Source organism: Bubalus kerabau, chromosome 3 (assembly GCF_029407905.1).
Source record: "Bubalus kerabau isolate K-KA32 ecotype Philippines breed swamp buffalo chromosome 3, PCC_UOA_SB_1v2, whole genome shotgun sequence".
NCBI classification, from domain to species: Eukaryota; Metazoa; Chordata; class Mammalia; order Artiodactyla; family Bovidae; genus Bubalus; species Bubalus kerabau.
This window is the reverse complement of record NC_073626.1, coordinates 9,279,200-9,302,045: the sequence shown is the minus strand read 5'-3', so window position 1 is coordinate 9,302,045 and position 22,846 is coordinate 9,279,200. Positions and strand designations below refer to the sequence as shown.

Genomic DNA, 22,846 nt, shown 5'->3' with positions numbered 1-22,846 from the left:
TGAAGGAGGTGGCGGAGGGTGAAGAAAGGGGAGATGAACGAAGCTGGAGGCGAGCGAGGCGGGGCCGGGGAGGAGCCGCGCGTGTGCTGGCCGGGGCGCAGCGCGCACCCCGGGCCCCGGCGGCGCGGGGGCGGGGGCGGCGCGCGGCGGCCAATGGCGAGCGGCGCTGTAGCGGGGGCGGGGCAGGCACCCCCAGGGCCCCGCCTCCCCCGGCCGCTGACAGCCAAACTCACCAACTCCGCCCTCGCGCCCGCGGGAGCCGGGAGCCCGGAGCCCGGCCTCGGCGGCCCGGCGAGCGAACATGGCAGCAGCATGAGAAGGCTGGCGCCGGGTAGTGGCCGCCGCCGCTCTGCCGTTCCGCATCAGCGCCCGGCGCCCTCCGAGCCTCCTACTTAGCCGGCCTCCCGGTGGCCGCCGGTTTATTTCCTTTGGAGCGGCGGGCAGCGAGGACTGGGACCCCTATCCCCCCGCATCCTGGCCGGTCGGGTTGAGGCTTGTGCGTGCGACTCGCCGGCTGCGGTAAACGACGCGCGCGGGGGAGAGAGCCGGTCCCGGCTGTGGCGGCGCGGGCGCGCGGGGATGAGCCGGCCATGGAGCGGCCTCGGCGAGGCGCACGCAACCGGCCCGCGCTGCCGAGGGGGAGCTGCCTGAGCCCGGGTTCCGCGGGGCTTCGGGGCCTTGGGCGCCCCGGCGGGGTGCCTGCCGCCGCCTCTGGGAAGGACCGGAGCCTCGCGTGGCGGACACTGCAGCGGTCAGCGTGCTGAGACGCCCGAGCCCGCTGCTCCTGCAGCTCGGTGCGTTCTTGGGCACCCGGGCGCCCTGCCCAGTGCACGGTGGCTGGCGCACCGCGGCGAGCCGGGTGCCAGACTGTCTAGAGGGGTGTGTGTGTGTGTTTGTGTGTGGTGTGTGCGCGCGCGTGTTTGAGCGGAGATCCCGAGCTAACGCCGAACCAGGCGGATCGGAGCAGCCATGCTTCCCGGGGTAGGCGTGTTCGGCACTAGCCTCACGGCCCGTGTCATCATCCCGCTGCTGAAAGACGAGGGCTTCGCGGTGAAGGCGCTGTGGGGCCGCACGCAGGAGGAAGCGGAGGAGCTGGCCAAGGAGATGAGCGTCCCCTTCTACACCAGCCGCATTGACGAAGTGCTGCTGCATCAGGACGTGGACTTGGTGTGCATCAACCTTCCGCCGCCCCTCACCAGGCAGATCGCCGTCAAGACTCTGGGTGAGCGACCCGTTCCCACCTCCTCCCAGCCCCTTCTCGCCTTCCCTCCCCCGCTGCTTTTCTCCCCCTCGCCCCCTCTTCATCCCGGAAGCTTACATGGCACCTACGGCGCCCCCGGGGACCCGAGATCCCACATCCCACTCGGAGCTTTCGCCTCCGTCATCCCTGGCCTTCCCCACACCTACGCTTCCCTCCTCCCTTCTGGCACCACTCGGGCGCGCTTTCCCACGTGCGTGGCGCTGAGGCTGGAGGAGGCGCGGGTTCCGGGGAAGTCGATCAGGCGGAGGAAATGCTTAGGACTGGGGATGAGCCGCTCGCAGGAAGACAAAACTAAGTCGCCAGCTGTGTGTGTAGCGCCCGAGTGTGTGTGTGTGTGCGTGCGCGCCTGCGAGAGGCGGGTGCGCGCCCAGGAACGGCTGAATAAAGGGCCGCACACGTGTCTCGGGTTTTCCTGCGGGCAATAGATTACCTGATTGTCAGCAGCTGTGGCGCCCTGCTAGGATAGTTTGTTTCTTTCTGCGGCGTTGTTAGTTTAGAGGGAGATTAGAGATGTGACAATCAGAGAATTATTTCCTCTTTGCGAGTATGGTGGGAGTGGTGGGATGGGGGTGGGGCGCGTATCTTTTAGGAAGTCTGGGAGTTACTTGATAAAACCAAAAAGACTTAACTTTCAGGTGCTGCTGCCCAATAACTGACTTCTGCGCTGTTTTGGAGTAGGATCTTAGTAATTTAGGGCTTCCCAGCTGGCTCAGTGGTAAAGAATCCACCTACCTATGCAGGAGACTTGGGTTCCATGGAGGAGGAAATGGCACCCCACTCCAGTATTCTTGCCTGGAAAATCCTTTGGACAGAGGACCCTGGTAGGATGCAGTCAGTTCGGTTCAGTCGCTCAGTCGTGTCCTGCTCTTTGCGACCCCATGGACTGCAGCACGCCAGGCCTCCCTGTCCATCACCAACTCTCCGAGCTTGCTCAAATTCACGTCCATCCAGTCGGTGATGCCATCCGACCATCTCATCCTCTGTTGTCCCCTTCTTCTCCCACCTTCAATCTTTCCCAGCATCAGGGTCTTTTCTAGTGAGTCAGTTCTTCGCATCAGGTGGCCAAATCCACTGGATGGCAAAAGAGTCGGACAGGACTTAGCGACTCAACAGTAACAGCTTAGTAATTTAGGGATGAATGAATGCAGTAGTTCCAGAGGCTGCCAGTGTCACGTGGGAACATGCAATGGTCCCTCCTTAATTCCTGGCAAGAGTCGTTCCAGGACCTGGTGACAGGCATGTTGGGGATGAGTTTAACAGCCATCACCGCCGGTTTCCCCTACCTAATCCAGGCAGACTGGACCATCTCCGAGCAGAGTATCAGAGTCCCTGCCATGCCCAGAGGAAGCAGTGCATGTTTTGTTGTCTATCAGCAGTTCTTATATGCACCTGGATGGTTGCTCACTCCTTTGTTGTTCAGTCGTGTCCGACTCTGTGCTCGCTCCTTAGGGCCTAAGAAAATGTCATTGCCCTCCCTTAAAAGTTGGAATTTTTGTTGGCCAGGAAAAGAGACGCAGCTTAGGGCTCAGGACGCCACGTTAGGGAAGAGTTGGAGGAGAAGCCCTGGGAAGGAGCGGAGACAGCATCCAGAGACCAGTGGGAATTTATGCAATCTTGGAAAGAATGTTTTATTTTTAAAAACAGGCATGGACTTAGGGTTGGTGACATGTACATATATTTTAATTCTATCCTTCCAGAACTATAATCAGATGTAGAACACGCTCTCCCTAGAAAACCACTTTTATCAGGCCATTCTTTTGTTGACTCAGATGGGACATCTGATAGGATATCTAAGGAGGCTGTCCACGGCTGTCAGTTTTCACATAAATTTTATTAAGCTTCTGACTTTTGTTGCCTGGTTTCTTTGGTTTTGAATGTAATGTCATAGGGTTCTGGCCAATATTTCTTTTCTGTTTGATCTAATATATATGTTGGGTAGCTAGCCTCTGTGCTCATGATGGAGCTGTGCATATTCAATAGATGATAACTGTCTTATAGCATAAATCTATAGGGCAATGCATATAAAACAGATCCGTCTTGAGCCCTGTCTCTGCTCAAGGGCTTATGACTGATCACATCAGAAAGACCTTGTTGTAACACTGTTCCCCTGCCCCCCCACCCCATGGCAGCTCAGCCCTGAAGGTCAGGCCCACAGAGCAACTGCAGAGCATGGCTCCTGGAGGGCAGCAGTTTGGGGAACAGGGATGTTCCGGTTTTCTGGCTTTGAGAAAAGTGGCACAGATGATACATTTCTGGATACTTCTTCTGTTCTTATTTTTAAAAATCCCTGTGATTTTTTTTTTCCTCAACAAGACAGAGATGGGTTACCTTTTCAGAACGAAGTGTCAGAGGCAAAAGAAATAGACTTGGTTTAATCATGCCTAAGGAATAGGGGTTTGTTCATATTTTCATGGTAAGTCTTGGCCATTTAAATTATTTAAAATTCCTGATTTCACAGGTAATCAGACCACCGGCTTTTGATTGTAGGCAATGTGGAGGCTCTGGATTTAGAGATGACTGGACTTGGGCTCATTCGAGGCTTCATCTTCACCGGAAAATCGCTAGACCTGACTCTTCTTTCCATTGTACCTGCGCATGCCCGATGGGCTGGTCATCTCGGCTTGCTGTGCTGTCACAGTTGGAGGCTGAACGCAAGCAGCACAGGAAGTGACAAACCCCAAACAGTTATGGGGCCGGCCTGGCCATTGAGGGTTTGCAGATATTAGTGTTTGCCTGGAATTGAAACAAGCCAAGCTTGGTTGGTCCTGGCCTCCTCTTGTCCTTCTTTGAGTTGCTTGCCCAGCAATGGCAAGAGATCTGTGCCCTCCATCCATACTGGTCAGAGGTGAGGGGCGGTGGCCAGGATGGAGACGCAAAACTTGTGATCGATTGAACCACAGCATCCTCCACTGATTTCCAAAAATTGGCCTGAAATCCCTACCTTAGTGAACTTAGCATTTCTCTGTTGGAGACATTTTTCTACAATGTATAATTTCTACAGTGTCTGGGGCACAGCGTCTGGGGCTGCCTCTTGTCACATGCCTACTATGTGCAATGGGGTAGGTGCGGTCTATGACATGTTTTGTTTCATGACGAAAATAATCCTCTAGGATGACTATTGGCCCTATTTTACAGACGAGGGTGGAGTCGAATTTTTCAAGGACATACAGCTAGAGATGTGAACCTACCGCTGTGCTTCCCCCACCTCCCTGGAAATAGTCATGCCTTCCTCTCCCATCCCCTGAATTTGCTCCTTTGCCTCACTTCCTGAGTGGCACCTTGTACCTCCATCAGGTGAGATGGTTGGCGTTATCCTTTATTTGTGTCTACCCCTCTGACGGAATCAGTTCCTAAATCTGGTTGATGCCGACTCCCCACTGTTCTCATGTCTGTTGCCTCGTCTACGTCATTGCTTCCCCCACAGAAGGAACTAGGCCCTTATCTCATCTGAATTAGGCTCCAGTCTGCCCACCTCCAGCCCTGCCTCTGTCCACCTTCCACACTGCTGCTGGAATTACCTTGAAGAGTTGCAAACCTGCTCATGTTACTGCTCCCCGCTTTCATCACTTCTAGGAAAAGCCCCAGCTTCTTGGCACAGCAGGCAAGACCTCGCCTCTGTCCAGCCTCATGTCCTGCTGGTGGTTCTGGAACCCCACGCCCTGCAACTAAACCAAACTGCAGGTGTTTCCTGGAAAGACCCTTTTTTGTTCCTGCATCCACACCTCTGTCAGGAACTCCCTTCTGCCTCGTGTATGTGATGGATGCCTGTTTTACCCTTCCAGGTTCAGCCCCAGTGGTACCTCCTCCTGAAATCCTGCGCCTTCCTCAATCTTGACCCAACCCCCAGTCCCCGAGTCTCAGCACCGTGTACCTCCATCTTTTCTTGCACTCACATTAAAGCATCTGTGTAAAAAGTAGATTTAATTCAGTTATTTTACGTAGGTTATATATTCAGATGGTACAAATTTCAAAAGCTCTAACACATTCAAAATAGTACACAATGAGGAGGAAGTGTCCCCTAGTCCCTGTCAACTGGTGGTAATCATGGTTATAAGTTTTTATGTCCCTTTTGAAGATTTTAAAAGTCTGTACTAGACTTCCCAGGTGGCTCAGTGGTAAAGAATCCACCTGCCAATGTAGAAGACACCAGTTCAGTCCCTGGGTGGGGAAGATCCCCTGGAGTAGGAAATGGCACCCCACTCCAGTATTCTTGCCTGGAAAATTCCAGGGACAGAGGAGCCTAGTGGGCCACAGTCCATGGAGTCGCAAAGAGTCAGACACGACTGAGCAACTGAGTGTGCACACACACATACAGGTGTATATGGAAAACTCAGAAGGTAAAAGTCCTGTTCTTCCTGCTTTTGGCTGCATGGCATTTCACTGTATGGATAAGCCAGAATTTATTTAAGCAGTTCCCCGTGACTCAACATTTCGGTTGTTTCCTACCTTTTGCTTATACAAATTTGTAATGAATAATCTAGCGCATAACGGCATTTTGCTTGCAGGCCAGTGTGCTCAAAGGATAAATCCATGGATTCTTTGTCAAAGGTGGTGATAATCTCTTTTATGTGTTTGCTTATTCTTCTATTTGCTACTTGTCTCCGCAGTTAGAATGTTAGTTCTTTGAGGTGGTAGGGCCTTTGTTTGCTTGACTCACCGGGTTGCCTTATCTCCCCTAGACAGTGCCAGGCACTGAGTCACATCATAGGCACGCTATAAATATTTCTTGATTGCCAAATGAATGCCTTTCATCGAATGAATGAATGCTCTGCTTATCAACAGGATGTGTCAGTAAATACAGAACATTTTTGTCCGGTGTGCAGTAGCCTGGTACCTTGCAAACATTAATTTGTGGTTGGGGATCTTGTCAAAATGCAGATTCCAGGGTGGGACCCAGATGCAAAATTTCCATCCAGCTCTCAGGTGGCACGGATGCTGGAGCAGCCAGACACAGAGGTGTGACGGTTCTCTGCCTTTGGGAAAACAAGGCGTCCCCCACCATGAGTTGTTAAGCTGGCAGGGGAGCTGTGTTAAAATACCGGTTGCCTTTATGTGTCACAAGACAACATCTGTTCTCATGGTCCCTGCCCCGATTTTTAGAGAAAACAGTGCAGGCTTCCTTGGGGAGGTCTCCCCCTGGGATGGATGCTGCTTTGAATAAGGCTGTAGGGTTTCATTGAGCCTTGAACTTGCTTCACTCTGATCTTGCCCCAACTTGTTTGGCATCATTAGCTGTGGACTGGGAGCACTGTGTCCTTTTCTGCCCTACTTCACAGTGTCAGCAAATTGCTCAAGGTTGAGGAGGGCTGCGGGGACAGGCCTGAGACAGCGGGGAGGAAACAGGGCCCCCTCGGTCACCGTTGCCACACGAGCAGAGATACGGCTGCAGATAACCACACGGTGTACTTGGAGTTGATAGTAACCGTTCTGAAACTCCAGCAAACCCTGCATTTCCTGTTCTTCCTTCAAGGTCTGTTCTCCGTCTATTCCTGTCTGAAGACTGTAGTAAAGGCAATTGCATTTTTCTCTGAGTGTCTGCCCCTGAGCACAGAGAGAAATTATTTCGGTCTATTGATTTGGTGTAGAGTTGAGAAAGCTCTGGGGCTTTATGTAAATGAAAGAAATGACTCTATTTACTGTTAGGAAAAGTCAAGCATCACCAGCCTCATTTCATCTAACTGAAATTAGGTTCAGGTGAATAATTGTTGATGGTATCTGGCTTTGCAAATGTACAGTTCTGCAGAAGTTTATTTTGGAGTGGGGAGAAGCCAAATGAAGAAGTTGGACATTTTGATACCTGAAACTGGGAAAGAACAACAACAACAAAAAAAAGTGAAAGTAAATAACGTGTTTTAAAGGTTTCACTGAGAAAGACATAGGCAATTAGTTCTCTGTTTTGATTCAAGGACATCCTGATCCATCAAAGAGCCTTATGATTTAAGATGTGGTGATACATAAAAGTAACCAATGTTGGGAAAGGTTGGCAGGTTACAACTGTGTGGCTTTGGCAGAGGTAACATCCTTTGTGAGCCTCAGTTTTTTCATCAATAAAATGGAGTTAAGGATACTATCATATACAGTTTAAATGTGGGAGGCAAGATAAAGACCTAGTCCATGCTCACTGCCCTCCCCCCCCCCCACACCCTGCTTTGTCTGCATCAGCTCAGTAAATGTTGGTTCTACCTCTCCCCAGTGTGGTCAGTAATTTAAACAGTCCCAAGTGGTATTTCTGGAGATACTTTCCCCTTCATTTTCTGATGAGATGACTCCTTCCTGCTAGATTCAGAAAGTAGAGTTTGAAGTTTCCTTATTTTAAAAAGGGAATGTGCGTAAACTAGGCTTCTGATGGCGTCCGTGCTGAAAATCCAGTCCTGGCTTCATAGATACGCGGTCTCCAAAGTGCTGATGGTGTGTTTCCAGGTGCTCACCATCCTCCGGGAAGATTTAGCATCACTTGTGGGAAGGATGCAGGGCACCTCATGGAGCTCGGGGCAGGGATGTTGCTGGGTCTCCGTAGGTACCTGGAACCCACGAACTCCCGGAATTTCACCATTTTGAGTTCTGCTTTTCTCCGCGCGTCGCCTCTATCAAGCATCTCTCTCTCAGGCAGCCTCCTCTGCCTCCTGCGCCCGTGTGGTGGGCGGAACACTGTCCACATGCAGCTCCCAAACAGAAAAATTACTTGTCTCGCCGCCTGGAAAGGGCAGTCCTCCCTGCCCCCAGGTGTTCCTGTTCCTGCCTGATGCTTTCTCATGACCCAGCCTTTTTGGAGGTTCTCTCACAATGTGGGAGATACATCACAAAATGCTGCAGGGACCAGTCTATTGCAGGGCAGAGGTGGAGGGATTAAGAGTGGTCATTCTGAGCCAGTCCACACTGCACACAGGTGCTGATTATAAGAACACAGACTTGGTTAAAGATTTTACAGCTGCGGATATTTCTTGATGATAGAGGTTCTTTATCTACTTTGTGAAATTACACGTTTGGCATTTTGGCACTGTTGCAAGGACCATGGTAAAACAGTAGAGAGAAAAACGTATACGGGGATCACATGATGCCAACCTTGTCATTATTACTACATTTAGGAATGCACATGGGTTTTAAGTAGGTAACGGGAGAGTAGATGAACATGACCATCTCCATGGAGTTTTATGTGGGTTTGCAGGTCTTTACGGAGCACCTGTTGCATGGTGTGTATCAGCAGAGGACCACCAGGAGGCAGAGACCCTTTGAGTTCAAGTATTAGCTTAAGGCCTCGAAGGAGTCAGGAAAGACTGAGGCCCCCGAGAAAGGAGCATTTCTGCTTTCAGACCGCTTTCCTACTGGAAATGGCAACATCAGCTCTTCTCCAGTTTCCAGCCTGCTGGCCTGTCCTATAAATTTTAGAACTTGCCAGTCCTCTTCATGGCATGAGCCAATTCCTTAAAATTAAACCTCGCTCTCTATTTATCCATATTCTATTGATCCTGTTTCTCTGGAGAATCCTGACAAGTACAGATTTCGTCTGGACCAAGGCCACCTGGCCAGGGGAGCTGGGCAAGGAGACGCCTGGCAGACCTGGCCAGGACTGTGGGTCTACAAAGACGAGGAGAAGCCGCTCTGGGGGACTCAGCTGATAGGTGTGGGCCCCTGGGGGCTACTCAGGTGATGCTAGTGGTAAAGAACCTGTTTGCTAATGCAGGGGACATAAAGGATGCAGGTTTGATCCCTGGGTCGGGAAGATTCCCTGGAGGACGGCATGGCAACCCACTCCAGTATTCTTGCCTGGAGAGTCCCAGGGACAGAGGAGCCTGGCGGGCTACAGTCCATAGGGTCACAAAGAGCTGGACACGACTGAAGAGACTCAGCACACACGCATTCACTGAGCCTTGCTCGGAAGCTGGAAGATGTTGGGTGGGTGTGGGGGAGTTCCTTTGTGTTTCGGGCTCAACCCAAAGAGAGTGCTGTGAAAAGACTTTCCTGCACTCCCACCTGGGAGTCTCATGGACCCCTCTCCCTGACAGCCCTCGACCTGTCAGCAGGGCTGTGGGGGAACTGGTCTCTCAGGTTTGGGCAAGTCTGGGATGCCTTGGGGTTTAGACTTTATTTAAAAAAATGTTTATTTATTTGGCTGCACTAGGTCTTGGTTGCATCATGCAGGATCCAGTTCCCCAGCCAGAGATCAAACCCAGGGCTCCCTGCATTGGGAGTGTGGAATCTTAGCCACTGGATCACCAGGAAAGCCTCTAGACTTTCCCTGAGAATTGTTAATGAGTATGAAAAATTGTGGAAAAGTAACTTTACATTAAATGATACGAATTGTTTTTTAAATTTCCAATTCCTGACTAGAATAGCCCTTAGGGTACTGAGATGCTCATATTAGTTAGCTTTAATATCCATAAACTGAAACTATCCAGTTTTGAAGCCCCAAATTAAGTTGGTTTGCAGCTTTAGCATTATTTAAAAAAAAAAGCAAAACAGCTTTACTGAGACATGCTTTATATTTAATCATAAATTCACCGTTGTAAGTGATTTTTAGTAAACATAGGTGCTTGTGAAACTATCACCACCAAAAGCTTCAAACACTTCCAACATCCCCCACATTTCCTCATGCTTGTTTTTGGCCAATCCCCCTTTCCCATCCCTAGCACCAGGCAACCACTGATCTGCTAACAGTTTGCCTTTCCTAGGAATTGCATATAAATGGAATCATATAAATGTAGTCTTTTAAGCCTGGCTTCTTTCACCTTGCATGTTTTTGGTATTCATCATTCTGTTGCATGTATCAGGAGTTCATTGTTTTTTCTAATTGCCGAATGATATTTTATTTTATACATAGAAAACATTTTGTTTTATCCATTCATCATTTGATGGGTATTTGTATTGGTTCTAGTTTTTAGCTATTATAAATAATGCTGCAATGAACATTTGCATACGAGTCTTTTACAGACCCATGTTTTCATTTCTTTTGACTAGATATCTAGGAGTGAAATTGATGGGTTACCTGGTGGCTCAGACAGTAAAGAATCTGCCTGCAATGCAGTAGACGTGGGTTCCACTCCTGGGTCAGAAATATGCCCCGGAGAAGGGAATGGCAACCCCCTCCAGTGTTCTTGCCCGGCAAATCCCATGGACAGAGGAACCTGAAGGGCTGCAGTCCATGGGGTCTCAAAGAGTCAGACACCACTGAGTGACCAGGCATGCATGCTTAGTACGTATATTTAACTTAAGAAACTGCCAAAGTATTTTCCAAAGTAGCTGCACTGTTTTATATTCCTACCAGCTATGTGGGAGAATTCTAATTTCCGTACATCATCACCAACACTTGATATTGTCAGTCTTTCCACTTGTTGCTGTTACAGTCAGTGCATAACGGTATCTCGTGATTTTTGATTTGCATTTTCCTAATGACTAATAATGTCTGGCACCTTTTCATGTGCTTATTAGTCAGTCATATATCTTCTTTGGTGAAATGTCTATTCAGATCTCTTGACCATTTTTAAATTGGGTTGTTTGTCATCTTATTATTGAGGTGGAAGCAATGGTTTTATGATTTTCTTGTTAACTTAGGGGTAGGTTTTGGGTTTTAAATGCTACTCTTTATTTTTGATTTTGAAACTAGATACAGCTGAACTAATTCTGCAACCCAAGTGAAATGAGCTTTGCCAAATATTCATTGAAATGGTTCATTATTTAAAACAGAGAGACAATCATGTGAGCAGATGCTGATGACGAGGGCTCCTGAGTTTCCCGGGGCCCTGATGGTACTCTAAACATCCTTTAAGGACCCTTCCCAATTCAAAGATTTTTTTTTTTTTTTTTGAGAGGTGCCCCAGGACCTTTCAATCATTTATTTTGCCCAGTGTCTGGAGAGAGAGTCCTTCCCCCTTCCCCATTTCTATTTAATAAATGCCTTTGAATGCCTGTAGGTGTGGTGAGCAATACTCTAGATAATAAGATACAATCTTTGTTCTTGAGAGAAGATAAGCTTTCGCAAGGACACAGAAATGCAACGAAGTATGTGATTAAGTACAGAACGAATCGTTACCCTGCAGCAGCAGGAAGTGTTTGCTTCAGGCCCTTGAGTAACCCCAAAATATCAGCACGGGATTAACGGCTGGCCACCTGGGTAGCTTGCCAGTGCCAGTCTATAAAGGGTGCTAGAAGAAAGGGGAAAAGCGGAGGAAGTGTTTGAAGAGGATTCTCTTCATAGAAAGTGTGGTGTGGGTGGAATGGGAGATGCAACAGTGAGACTTGGGAGGGACTTCCTCTCATCGGCGATGAAGTCCTGCTGTCTTCTAGAAGCGCTGGCCCCAGTTCACTGATGAGCTTTTGTTTGGCTGAGGGAGGAGCTTGAGTTTGAGGTTAGAGATCAAATGCACGGGGTGGTGAGAATAGACCACACTGGTCCCCAGTGCCCTTCCCCTTGGGCAGCCTGGGTCCCCAAGGAGGTGGCCTTGCAGATAATGGATGCTGCCTGAGAGCTGAGAACTGCAGATTATTCCTGAGGGTGAGATGGTTTGGAAGAACCTTTGGAGGAGGTGGGGCTTATACTGGACCAAGAAGAGGGTGTTAATTGCTCAGTTGTGTCTGACTCTTTGTGACCCCAAGGACTGTAGCCTGCCAGGCTTCTCTGTCTACGGGATTTCCCAGGCAAGAATGCTGGAGTGGGTTGCCATGCCCTCCTCCTTGGGTTCTTCCTGACCCAGGGATCAAACTGGGCCTCCTGCATTGCAGGCACATTCATTACCGTCTGATGTAAATAACTAAAAGGAAGTTGTAGAACGCTCCATGATGTAAAATCCTCTTCAAGGAACCTCTTCACTTGGCTCTGTAGCAGCACTCAAGCCTCTTCGCTTGGCTCTGTAGCAGCACTCTGGGAAAAATTGTTTCTTAAGTTAAATATACGAACTATGCATCTGAATCAATTGCCTCGGAGAAAGAGTGGTTTAAAAATGTCCAGAATTTAAAAAATTTTCTTACCTAGAATTAAATATACATATAGTCAGCAAGTCTTCCCCATGCACTGTCCGCAGTAAGTGCCTCTTGCCCTCGGATCCCAAATAGTGACAGTCAGGGATGATACAGCTCTGGGGGAGGCAGAGGAAGCAGCTTGGGGGGGCGTTGGGAAAAACCCCATTGAGAGAGACCCAAGGGGTCTTAAGGGGTGTGAAGCCCCCTTAAGGGGTGTGAAGCAGCTGGAAACCTTGTGAGGCCGGGTGCTCTCAGTGTGATGGGACTCTCTCTGTGATGGAGTGGGGCGGGGCCTTGCCGTGAGCGGGGGAGTGTCAGCAGAGGGGAAGATGGAGCTGGCTGAGCTTATCTTCTGGTTTTGTGCTTGTGTCGGATGGTGATGTCTTTCTTCTTCACTTTTTTTTTTTAGCTCTAACTTGCTTTAGTTTTTATTTTTTTTAATATATATAATTGGTATATAATTGCTGTTACAATGTTCTGTTAATTTTCTGCTGTACAACCATGTGAATCAGCTGTATGTACACGTCTATCCCTTCCCTCTTGACCTTCCCATCCCACCCATGCCGGTGATCACAGCACCAGGCTGAGCTCCCTGCACTGTATAGCAGCTTTGCACTAGCTGTGTGTTACACACATGGCAGGTAGTATAGATGTCAGTGTTCTTTCTGCCCCTTATGGTTAAGAGCTTCCCTGGTGGCTCAGATGGTAAACCATCTGCCTACAATGCAGGAGACCCGGCTTCAATCCCTGGCTCGGGAAGATCCCCTGGAGAAGGCAATGGCACCACACTCCAGTACTCTTGTCTGGAAAATCCCATGGATGGAGGAGCCTGGTGGGCTACAGTCCATGGGGCTGCAAAAGAGTCGGACATGACTGAGCGACTTCACTTTCTTTCTTTATGGCCCAAGGGGCGAGGCAGGCCTGGGGCTGTGAGTCACTGGGTGAGAAGGGATGAGTGATCTCCTTGGAGAAGGACACTTCAGTGCCTGAGAGGTGGACAGGTGTCACAGGCTGTCACCTGTCAGCCTTAGGAGGTGAGAACCTCCTATGACGACCTACAGAATGACCAGGCGGCAACTGCAGAGGAGCCGGCTGTCATGGGAGTTGATTTTGCGGAGCAGCCCCAGTGGTGGGATGCACCGTTAATTCTTGACTGGGGACCCAGGAGGTCCTTGCTCAGTGGGTGCACTGTCTGGCTAGGCTCTTAAAAGATGCCCAAATGTGAAACACTGTATATTCATTGCTCCGTTTCAAAAGGAAAAATTCTTTCCTTTTCCAAGTTTCTAAAAAAAATCGTTGAATCTGGTGTCATCCTGTAGAAATTAAAGTGAGGTATCGGAATGCTTTTGTCATCAGTGGAAAAGTTGACTAGTTTTTTAAGAGGCTGCCTGTCCTTCTGTGTGGGATTGAGTCTTGGCTTTTACTACATTTTACGTGGCTGGGGCTCCTGCACTTTTCTGAGCCTCCGTTTCTTTATCTGTAAAACAGAGATGATAAACATACCTAACTCAGAAGGTCGTAGACTTAAACAGGGATTTGTTTACAGTGGGTGCTCAAAAAGCATGGGAATCCTGCTTAATCAGGACTTAGGATGGTGAGTTAGTGTCCGTTCGTTCTTCCCTTGAGCCAGTCTTTATTGAGCACCAGCTGTATATCAGATGGGGCTTCCCTGCTGGCTTCAGATGGTAAAGAATCAGCCTGCAATGCAGAAGGCTCAGGTTTGATCCCTGGGTTGGGAAGATCCTCTGGAGAAGGGAATGGCTACTGGCTCCAGTATTCTTGCCTGGAGAATCCCAGAGCTTGGTGGGCTCAGTCTATGGCGTTGCAGAGAGTCAGACATGACTGAGCGACTAACACTGTATACCAGGCACTCTCCAGATCTTTGCATTACTGTAGTCCCTAATTATACATGGCTCTTTAACTTTGTATAAATTAAAACTAAATAAAATAAAGAATCCGGGTCCTCAGTTGCTGCAGCCACGTTTCAAGTGCTCAAAGGCCACCAGTGGCGGGATGCACCGCTGGAGGCTACTGTATTGGACAGTGCAGCGTAGAACATTTCCATCATTGTAGAAACTTCTGTTGGACTGGGAAATTTGGCTGTGAGCAAAGCAGTCATTTATTCTTGATCTGAACAGGGGTTTTTGAGAAATCCAAACTTTTGCATGTGTTTCCTTTTCTCCCAGGAATGAGGTGCTAATGATTAGTGGATGTTTAATGATGTGTAGGTACCACCTCCTCTATTTGTTAGTAAGGACCCTGTTATTAATAAGAAGTACTGGGGTAAGTCTCCTAAAATCTTCTTTAGAGGTCAGAAATGGGCAACCAGAAGTAAGTGACATAACTCCCAGCCTTGGGGGTCCTCTCAGGGACTTTGGGTGGCAGGTGTCCCCAGAGGAGGCTGAGTGACACCAGGGCAGGAATGCAGGTTCCCCTCACAGGAGACGCTTCCTGAAGCCTCTCAGCAACCCTCTGAGGTTTTTCTCGCCTTTGGCCAATGAAGAGCCCAAAGCAGAAAGAAGCAAAGGGACTTGGGAGTTTGCATCTAGTGGTTGGGGAAAGGGCAAGATTGATGGCCCTCGATCTCATGAGAACCCTGCGGGCCGGCCTGGGACTGGGTTGGGGAGCATCCTGCCTTCCCCCTCCACAGCCTCTGCTCTGCAGCTCTGGTGGGGACGTGGTTTCTGACTGTTCCTCCTCTCCCTGCTCCCTCTGTCCTATCTCCATGCAAGGGCAAAGGCTACACAAACGCTCAAGCAGATACGCCTCCACGAATAGGTAATTGCTATTTCGGTAATTTTTATTGCTTTCTTCCCCTTTCAAGTCCCATTAACTTTGTGAAAGCAATACCCATCTGTGTGAGCGTTCCTTAGGGAACCGGGACTGTGAAATTCCAACTAATTGGAGCTTGGAGGCAGCAGTGGGTGGCTTTGTGATGTCTCTTGACTCAAGTCAAGGGCGGCATCAGGATTTCAGATGACTTGTCGTTTAAATTTGTCATTGGCAGTGCCTCTCTTCTCCTACCTGACTATGAATAATCAAAAGTGGGTGGTAGGAAATTAGATTGTTTCCCTGCCCTTTTCCAGAGGCACTAGAGGAGAAAACAGGAGCTGTAAACATTTTGGGGGAAAATCCCCCCATGCCACACAGTCCTGTTTGTCTGAACTGTTCTCCTTCCAGCATCACCCACATGGGACGTTTGTTTACACGCACAGTGCAGTCTCAGAGAAGCCTGGGGAGAGGTTGAGAGCCCCTGGGGACATGGCCTGTCTGACTTCGTTGCACAGCCGCTCGCATCCACGGCGCAGAGGCAGCCCAGCTTTCCCCGGGAGGCCGAGGTAGCACAAGTGCCGCGCTTGTCTGTGGACCTGAGATGTAGGCGCAAGAGCCAGCCCCCGTGCAGTGGGCTGCCGTCCACAGCCTGCCCGCGTGCGAGTTCCATGGGGGATGTGTACCTGCCATCTGCTCTTCTCCTTTCCAGCCCCCATGACCCAGGATGATACCGAGAGATGCGCTCGACCCTGACAGGTCCTGCGGGGGCCAGGGGACTTGCAGCGGCCACACCCTCCCACAGGGGTGCCGCACGTGGGCATACACCAGCTTTCAAACTAGTTTATGCTGTATTCACTATCCATCTATTGGATGCCTAGAATGTGTACGGCCTTGTTCTAGGTCATGGAGGGCGTTGAGAAGAGGCCGAAGACATGTGAGATATGCTCGCTGTTCTGAAAAGAACATATAAGGACTTTTCTAAGAACGTCTAGACTCTATCTAGAACCTACCCTCCCCTTCTGGAACGAGAGGAGGAACTGACATTTTCTTTTATTGAAATTTAAAATGTTTTGTATTTTTTTTTAATTATGATAAAGTATGATAACAGATTTGCAGGAGACTTGGAAAATACAGGACAAAGTTACGTATGAGGAGCTAACATGTTCTCAAGTACTTTGGACCAGGTCCAGGGCACAAGCGTCACTTCATTCCCACCTTAAAACCAGGCTTTCCGGTCGGGCATGTAATGTCTCCGTCTTACAAGTGAGAAGTTGCACGGGAGAGAGCTTGAATATCATGCCTCGTTGACTTACCTAGGACTCATTTTTTTCCCCACACTTATCATCTAAAATAAGGAACTGACTTATAATTGATGTCAGGTCATAGTTTAATTGGCAGCAGCTTTTCTTTCTTGGTAATAATTAAAATCACCATTGGTCTTCACGGCAGTGTCTTCGAGTCCATGAAACAGGCTATTTTGTCAGGTTTCACCCAGCAGAGGAGAAGTGGAATCGCAATTCAGCGTGGGAGCGCCTGACTCCAAAGCTGGCGTATCTACCAACACAATATGCTGCCAAATCCACGTGCCGTATGCGCACAGGCCATAGGGCTTTCACGGACGAAGGATGAAAAGGGGGAAACGGTGACTAAATTGGAGCGCACGTCATCTGATTCCATCACTGGGGGGACAATAGCTGGGGAGCTGCAGGTGTTAAGCAGGATGCGGAGACCCTGAGAAATGCTGGTCTCATTGTCTTCCCTTCTCTCCTGGTTATTTTTTATTGTTTAAAGAGGACAGAAATAAATGCAAACTCTGGCGTAGACAAGATGCAAACAGGAGTGTGTGGTCCTCCGTCGGTTCCGCGTGCTCTGGGCTGAGGGCCATGTTTGCACCTGCATGGATCCCCTGGGGGTGTGACTAGGGCTCACAGTGGCCTCTGCTGTCCTCGAGAAGTCTGATAGGAGACTCGGGCCAGCTCCATCGCCTGCACGGCGGGATTCTGGGAAGCCCCCAAGTGCAGGCCTGTGTGTGTTTACCGTCGACACAGTGCCCTCTGGTCAGCACACTCAGGTATGAAACGAGGGCTGTCCGAGTCCACGGCTGACCTGGATTCAGCGCCAAGGACTCGGGGGCGGAGGGAGAAACCGACACTGCAGCTGCCACAGTTTGCAAGGCCTGGGCTTGGACTGCAAGGCCCCTGCCTGTTTAAACAATTCTGATGTCATGATGAGCGTAGACCAGGTCATTCTCCTGAGCAGCTGATGTGAAAAGCAGGGAGACAGGTGGGTGATTTGTTGTCTCCTGGGAGGCCGTGTGGAATGGTGGATGGAGACACTGATAGTCTTGGAGGGACCGATCCACTAACACCCAAGGGAAACTGAGTCTCAGAGGAGTTGAGCGGCTGGTTGCTAGTCTCACGGCTAATCGTTGACAGCTGAGTCAGGATGGAACTGGAGTCCCTAGAGGCTGTTCGTTTTACCTTATCAGACATTTAATCACTCCGCGCCTGTGTTTCTCCAACAATGAAAAAAAAATGGGAGATTGACTTCTGGTAAGCTCCCCGAAGGAAATAACTTCAAATAATAACTCTGCACGCACAATAGGGTTCAGAGAAGCCTTATTTGTGTCATGAAACACTAGGAACAAACATAAATGTCCCAAAGTAGGAGAGCAGTTAGGTAAATATAGTTGATTAAATACTAAATAGCCTTTGGAATTATGTATGGGAAGACTATAGCAGCATGGGGAATTTTTTTGATATAACCATAGGTAAAAGGATATGAAAATAATTGTATATGATGATGATAGCCTTGCTTAAAATACACACTGGCCCAGAAAATTAAAGCCTGGTAGGTAATCAGCCAAAATCCTAAGGATGGTTATTATGGGCCCATGGGATTGTGGATTTTTATTTCTTCTTTAAATTTTCAGTTTTTCAATGGTCTTAATAGAAAAAAATACATTGATTTTTTTTTTTTTCTCGCCCCAGAGGAAAGAGACCATAACACGGGGAAGATGTTTGGCTGAATTGACTCTCTAGTTCTTATATTCTGTGATCCTTAAAATCTGGGACAGTTGTCCCCAGGCATGTGCAGACGTTTGTGATGTGTAAAAACTAGTCCAGCATTGCCCAAAGGGGAGAGATGGTCTTCCAGGAAGTGGAAGTGGATTGTTGAGGGCCTAAGAGCTCTACTGTTGTTCAGGAAGGTAATCGGAAGTGACTGTGAATCTGGGGAGAAGCCACAGGCTCTCGGTTGTAGGGTGATTTCTTTGTAATTCTAACCTTGTGCAGCCAAAGCCCAAACACTGCGGGAAAGAGCTGGGGCAGCTCCGTCGTTTTCGTCTTCCTGCTGACCTGGCCCCGGAGTGGGAAGTGAAGCTCCTGTTGGCTTCAGCCTTCCAGAGAAACATAGAGGTGGTGCAGTGGAAATATTTCCAGTTTTCACTTCCCCTTTTCTTTGCAGAAGTCATGCCTTTTAGGCAAACCTGAGCTGGTGTAGCTGGTGCACAGCTTCAGAACCTTTGTTCTGGGAGCTTCATCAGGGTCTGTGGGAATCCCTTCCTGGGCTGTGGTTGGAGACGTGAGCAACCAGAGGGTGTTGGCCTGGGGGCCTGGACAGGTGATTCTTATCCCGACAGCACAACTAATTAGCTGTGACCTTAGGCAAGTGACGTCACCTCTCTAGACCTTTCATTACCTTCATGGTAAAATAAGACGCTGGAGTCAGTTTATTAAATTCCCACCTGCAACACTTGCGTTCTGACAACTCACTTTAAAAGCTTGGCCCTGACCGGACAAAGTGATCTGTATCTGTGTTAGTTGCTCAGTCATGTCCAACTCTTTGTGACCCCATGGACTGCAGCCCTTCAGGTTCCTCTGTCCATGGGATTTCCCAGGCAAGAATACTGGAGTGGGTTACCATTTCCTTCTCCAGGGGATCTTTCTGACCCAAGGTTCGAACCTGGGTCTCCTGCATTGCAGGCAGATTCTTTACCATCTGAGCCACCAGGGAAGCCCAGTGACTTCCTTGTGGAAGTGATCTGGGTCTGGTAGATATTTTTAAGTGCTGTTTTTATTCCTACTGTGGTCATGTGGTTGGTTACCCTGACCTGTTGTTGTTTTGTAATCTGTTAGACAAACACAGCTCTCTTTTTTACCAGGAAGATAAAGTCTCCCCTTTATCTGCAAAGGAGGAAATGTGTTCTGGGGGGCAAAGTGGCCTGACTGGTGTGGCTTAGTGGGAAGGCTATTTGCCTAGGTTTGTGTGTGTGCACGCGTGCGTGCCTGCCTGCCTGCCTGCCCGCCCGCCTGCCCACATGCATTGTGCCGTTAATGGTGTGGTTTTTTTTTTTTCCTTTAATACCACTGCTGAGAGCTCATCTGCAGGGGTGGCTGCCACTACCAACTGTCAAGCTAGTAATGCAGTGGGGTTTGGTATGATTTCTGAGCACAAATTTATCGATACAGTGGGTGTTTGGGGTTAGCTTTGTCTGCAGGTGCCTCATTAAGCAGATTGTCCTCCATGGCACTAAGAAAAGATGTAGTTTTGTGCAAGAAGAACTCTTGCATTGTCAGCAACAGATCAAAGACATATTCCATACTCCATCAAGCAGATTCATGTCTCTTCTCCAAAGACATATTCACTCCAGGTCAGAACTTGTTCGGGGGACAGCTTATAGGAGGTGGTGACGGAGAACGTCACCCTGTCACACGTGAGCAGTCGTCTGGATGCAGCCACTTTTCACAGGAGGGTCTTCCCGGGTTGGCGCCCGCTGCATATTAGGCACCCTTCCTAAAACATAAAGCATATGATGGGAGTGACCGGGCGGAAAACCTGGTGTAACTGATCATAACCCTGGCAGGGGAGTTAGTGGGCTTTACCTGTTAGCGTAAAGGTAAATGCAGAGAGGGTTTGAAAGGAAAAGAACTCTGTTTACTCCTCCCATCTTTTCTCCCTGTTATCTCCTACCTTCAGATGAAAAATCTGTGCCATGGTAACACTAAGCAGCACAATAATATCAGCTTGTGCCTTCCACAGGAATTACATAAGCAAATAAGCAGGGGCCAGGAGAAGATCAAGGCACCAGTAGAGGCGGGATCTGTGTCTACATAGGACGTTTTTGGGTCACCCTAGCCCACGGTGGCTCCTGTCTTTTCCAGCACTAATTTTACACCTGGTTTCAGTGTTTGACAGTCATTAAAAATGGGAAGGGTTCCTAAGATCCAGCCTAGACTGAGTGGTTCTTTGTGTTCACAGAACCTGTTCCTACTGGTTTGCTTTATAGAGGAGACGCTTGGTGTCATGACAGTGTTGTGTGTTGGATGACCTAGGTTTCGTTTAAAATTTGCTGAGAGTGCCTATGGATTTTTTCCCCTCTCTCCTTAACATTTTTAGGGACACAGGAAACTTTGGTGGGGTCCGACATTAACTCACTTTGTAGCTTGACCTTCTCTTCACTGGTCTCATTTTCTCTTATAAAATGAGGGGTTCATTTACAATGGTTCTCAAGCTTAGCCACACGGTAAGAACCCTTGGGAAGATTTTCAGCATCCTGATACCCAGCCTGCATCCCAGACCAATTACATCAGAATCTCTGAGGGTGGCAACTGAGTGTTGATATTTTCACAAGCTCCTTGGAGTTCAGGAGCTTTGTTCAGAAACAGTGCTTCTCAAACTTTAATGTGATATGAACCACCTGAGTATCTTTTCAAACTTTCAGATTCCAGTTCCCTAGGTCTGGGATGGGGATTATGCATTTCTTTTTCGTTTTTTTAAACTTTTCAAATTTGTTTATATTTATTTTTGGCTGTGCTGGATCTTCATTGCTGTGCTTGGGCTTTCTCTAGTTGCTGTGACTGGGGGCTACTTTTCAATGCAGGCTTCTTATTGAGGTGGCTTCTCTTGTTGCAGAGCACAGGCTCTAGGCTCATAGGCTTCAGGATTTGTGAGTCATAGGCTCTAGAACACTGTCTCAGTTCAATTCAGTTGCTCATTCGTGTCTGACTCTTTGCGACCCCATGGACTGCAGCACACCAGGCCAACTCCTGGAGTTTACTCAAATTCATGTCCATTGAGTCAATGATGCCATCCAGCCATCTCATCCTCTGTCGTCCCCTCCTCCTCCTGCCTTCAATCTTTCCCACCATCAGGGTATTTGAAATGAGTCAGTTCTTCGCATCAGGTGGCCAAAGTATTGGAGCTTCAGCTTCAACATCAGTCCTTCCAATGAACATTCAGGACTGATCTCCTTTAGGATGGACTGATTGGATCTCCTTGCCGTCCAAGGGACTCTCAAGAGTCTTCTCCAACACCACAGTTCAAAGGCAAGAGCGCTGGCTCAGTCACGTGCTTAGTTGCCCCTCAGCATGTGGAATCTTTCTGGATCAGAAATCGAACCCGTGTCCCCTGCATTAGCGGGTGTATTCTTATCCAGGGGACCACCAGGGAAACCTGGGAGTCTGCATTTCTAACAAGTTTCCAGAGGACGCTGATGCTGCCAGTTCGTGGACCAAACTTTGAATAACAAAATTCAGAACCTAAATCTTAATCATGGTACAAGGCACAAGAATTATGTTTGCAAAAATGTGGCACAAGGAATAGACTACAGAAACGAGCAAAGAAGCAGCAATCGTCTTGGCAGAAGAAATCGGGAGTTGCTGCACAGAGGAGGTGGCATTTGAGAGAAGAGAATGCCTTGAACCGTGAGGAGGCTTTCTTGGGATAGAATATGAGTGTATGTTGGTCTGAGAAACTTGTTTCTCTAGAGAAGCAAACAATAGGATGTGTGTTTGTGTGTATATGTGCAGTTGCCGCTTGAACATCATGGGGTTTAAGGATAAAACCTCTCCACAGAGTCAAAAAAATCTGCATATAACTTATAGTCGGCCCTCCATATCCACGGTTCCTCTGTATCTACAGTTTTGTCTGCATGGATTCAGCCAACAGTGGATTGTGTGGTACTGTAGTAGTGAGTATTGGGGAAAAAACACAAAAACTGCCTGTAAGTGGACTCACACAGTTCAAACCTGTAATGATCAGGGGTCAACTGTATGTGTGTATGTATTTATGTATGTGTGTATGTTCACATATGTATATATGAATGAGAGAGATTGATTTTAAGAAATTATCTTCTGCAGTTGTGGACACTGGCGAGTCTGAAACCTGCAGGGCTGGAGAGCAGGCTGGAGACCCAGAGAAGAGCCAATGTTGCAGTTCAAGTCTGAAGGCCACCTGCTGGCAGAATTCCCTCTTTTTAAGGGGAGATCAGTCTTTTTCTAGTAAAGGTCTTCAACTGATTAGAAAAGGCCCACCCACATTATGGAGAATATTGTGCTTTCCTCAGAGTCTGCTGATTTAAAATGTTAATCTCATCTAAAAAATACCTTCTCAGAAACGTTTAGAATAATGTTTGTTCAGATAACGGGGTGTCGTTTCCTAGCCAAGTTGATGCATAAAGTTCCCAGTAAGGGAAAGTGAGTCACCCAGTCGTGTCTGACTCTTGGTGGCCCATGGACTGTAGCCCTCCAGGCTCCTCTGTCCATGGGATTCTCCAGGCCAGAATAATGGAGTGGGTTGCCATTTCCATTCTCCAGAGGATCTTCCCAACCCAGGGATTGAACCCAGGTCTCCTACATTGTGGGCAGATTCTTTAACATCTGAGCCACCAGGGAAGTCCAATGAGGGAAAGGGTGTTCCAGTTTCTTTTGGCCTCTGGGGACAATAGAACTAACAGCTGAAGCAGGAAGAGTGCGTGGTCCAAGGCAGCAAGGGTGATTTCTGGGCATTTCTTCATCTTTACTCTGTTCGGCTCTAGATATAGCAGAGCCAGACTTCACAAGCCACAGAATCAGTGTTGGC

At 48.6% G+C, this 22,846-nt stretch overlaps 1 protein-coding gene across 1 annotated transcript in view; it reads left to right on the top strand.

Moving 5' to 3' along the window:
- The first annotated feature begins 213 nt into the window (after window positions 1–213).
- The window catches only part of GFOD1 (Gfo/Idh/MocA-like oxidoreductase domain containing 1), a 95,338-nt gene continuing 72,705 nt past the window's right edge, over window positions 214–22,846 (top strand). The window contains exon 1 of the mRNA XM_055570632.1: window positions 214–1,222. Coding sequence (XP_055426607.1) covers window positions 970–1,222 — 253 coding nt within the window. The 5' untranslated portion in view covers window positions 214–969. The remainder of the gene's footprint in view (window positions 1,223–22,846) is intronic.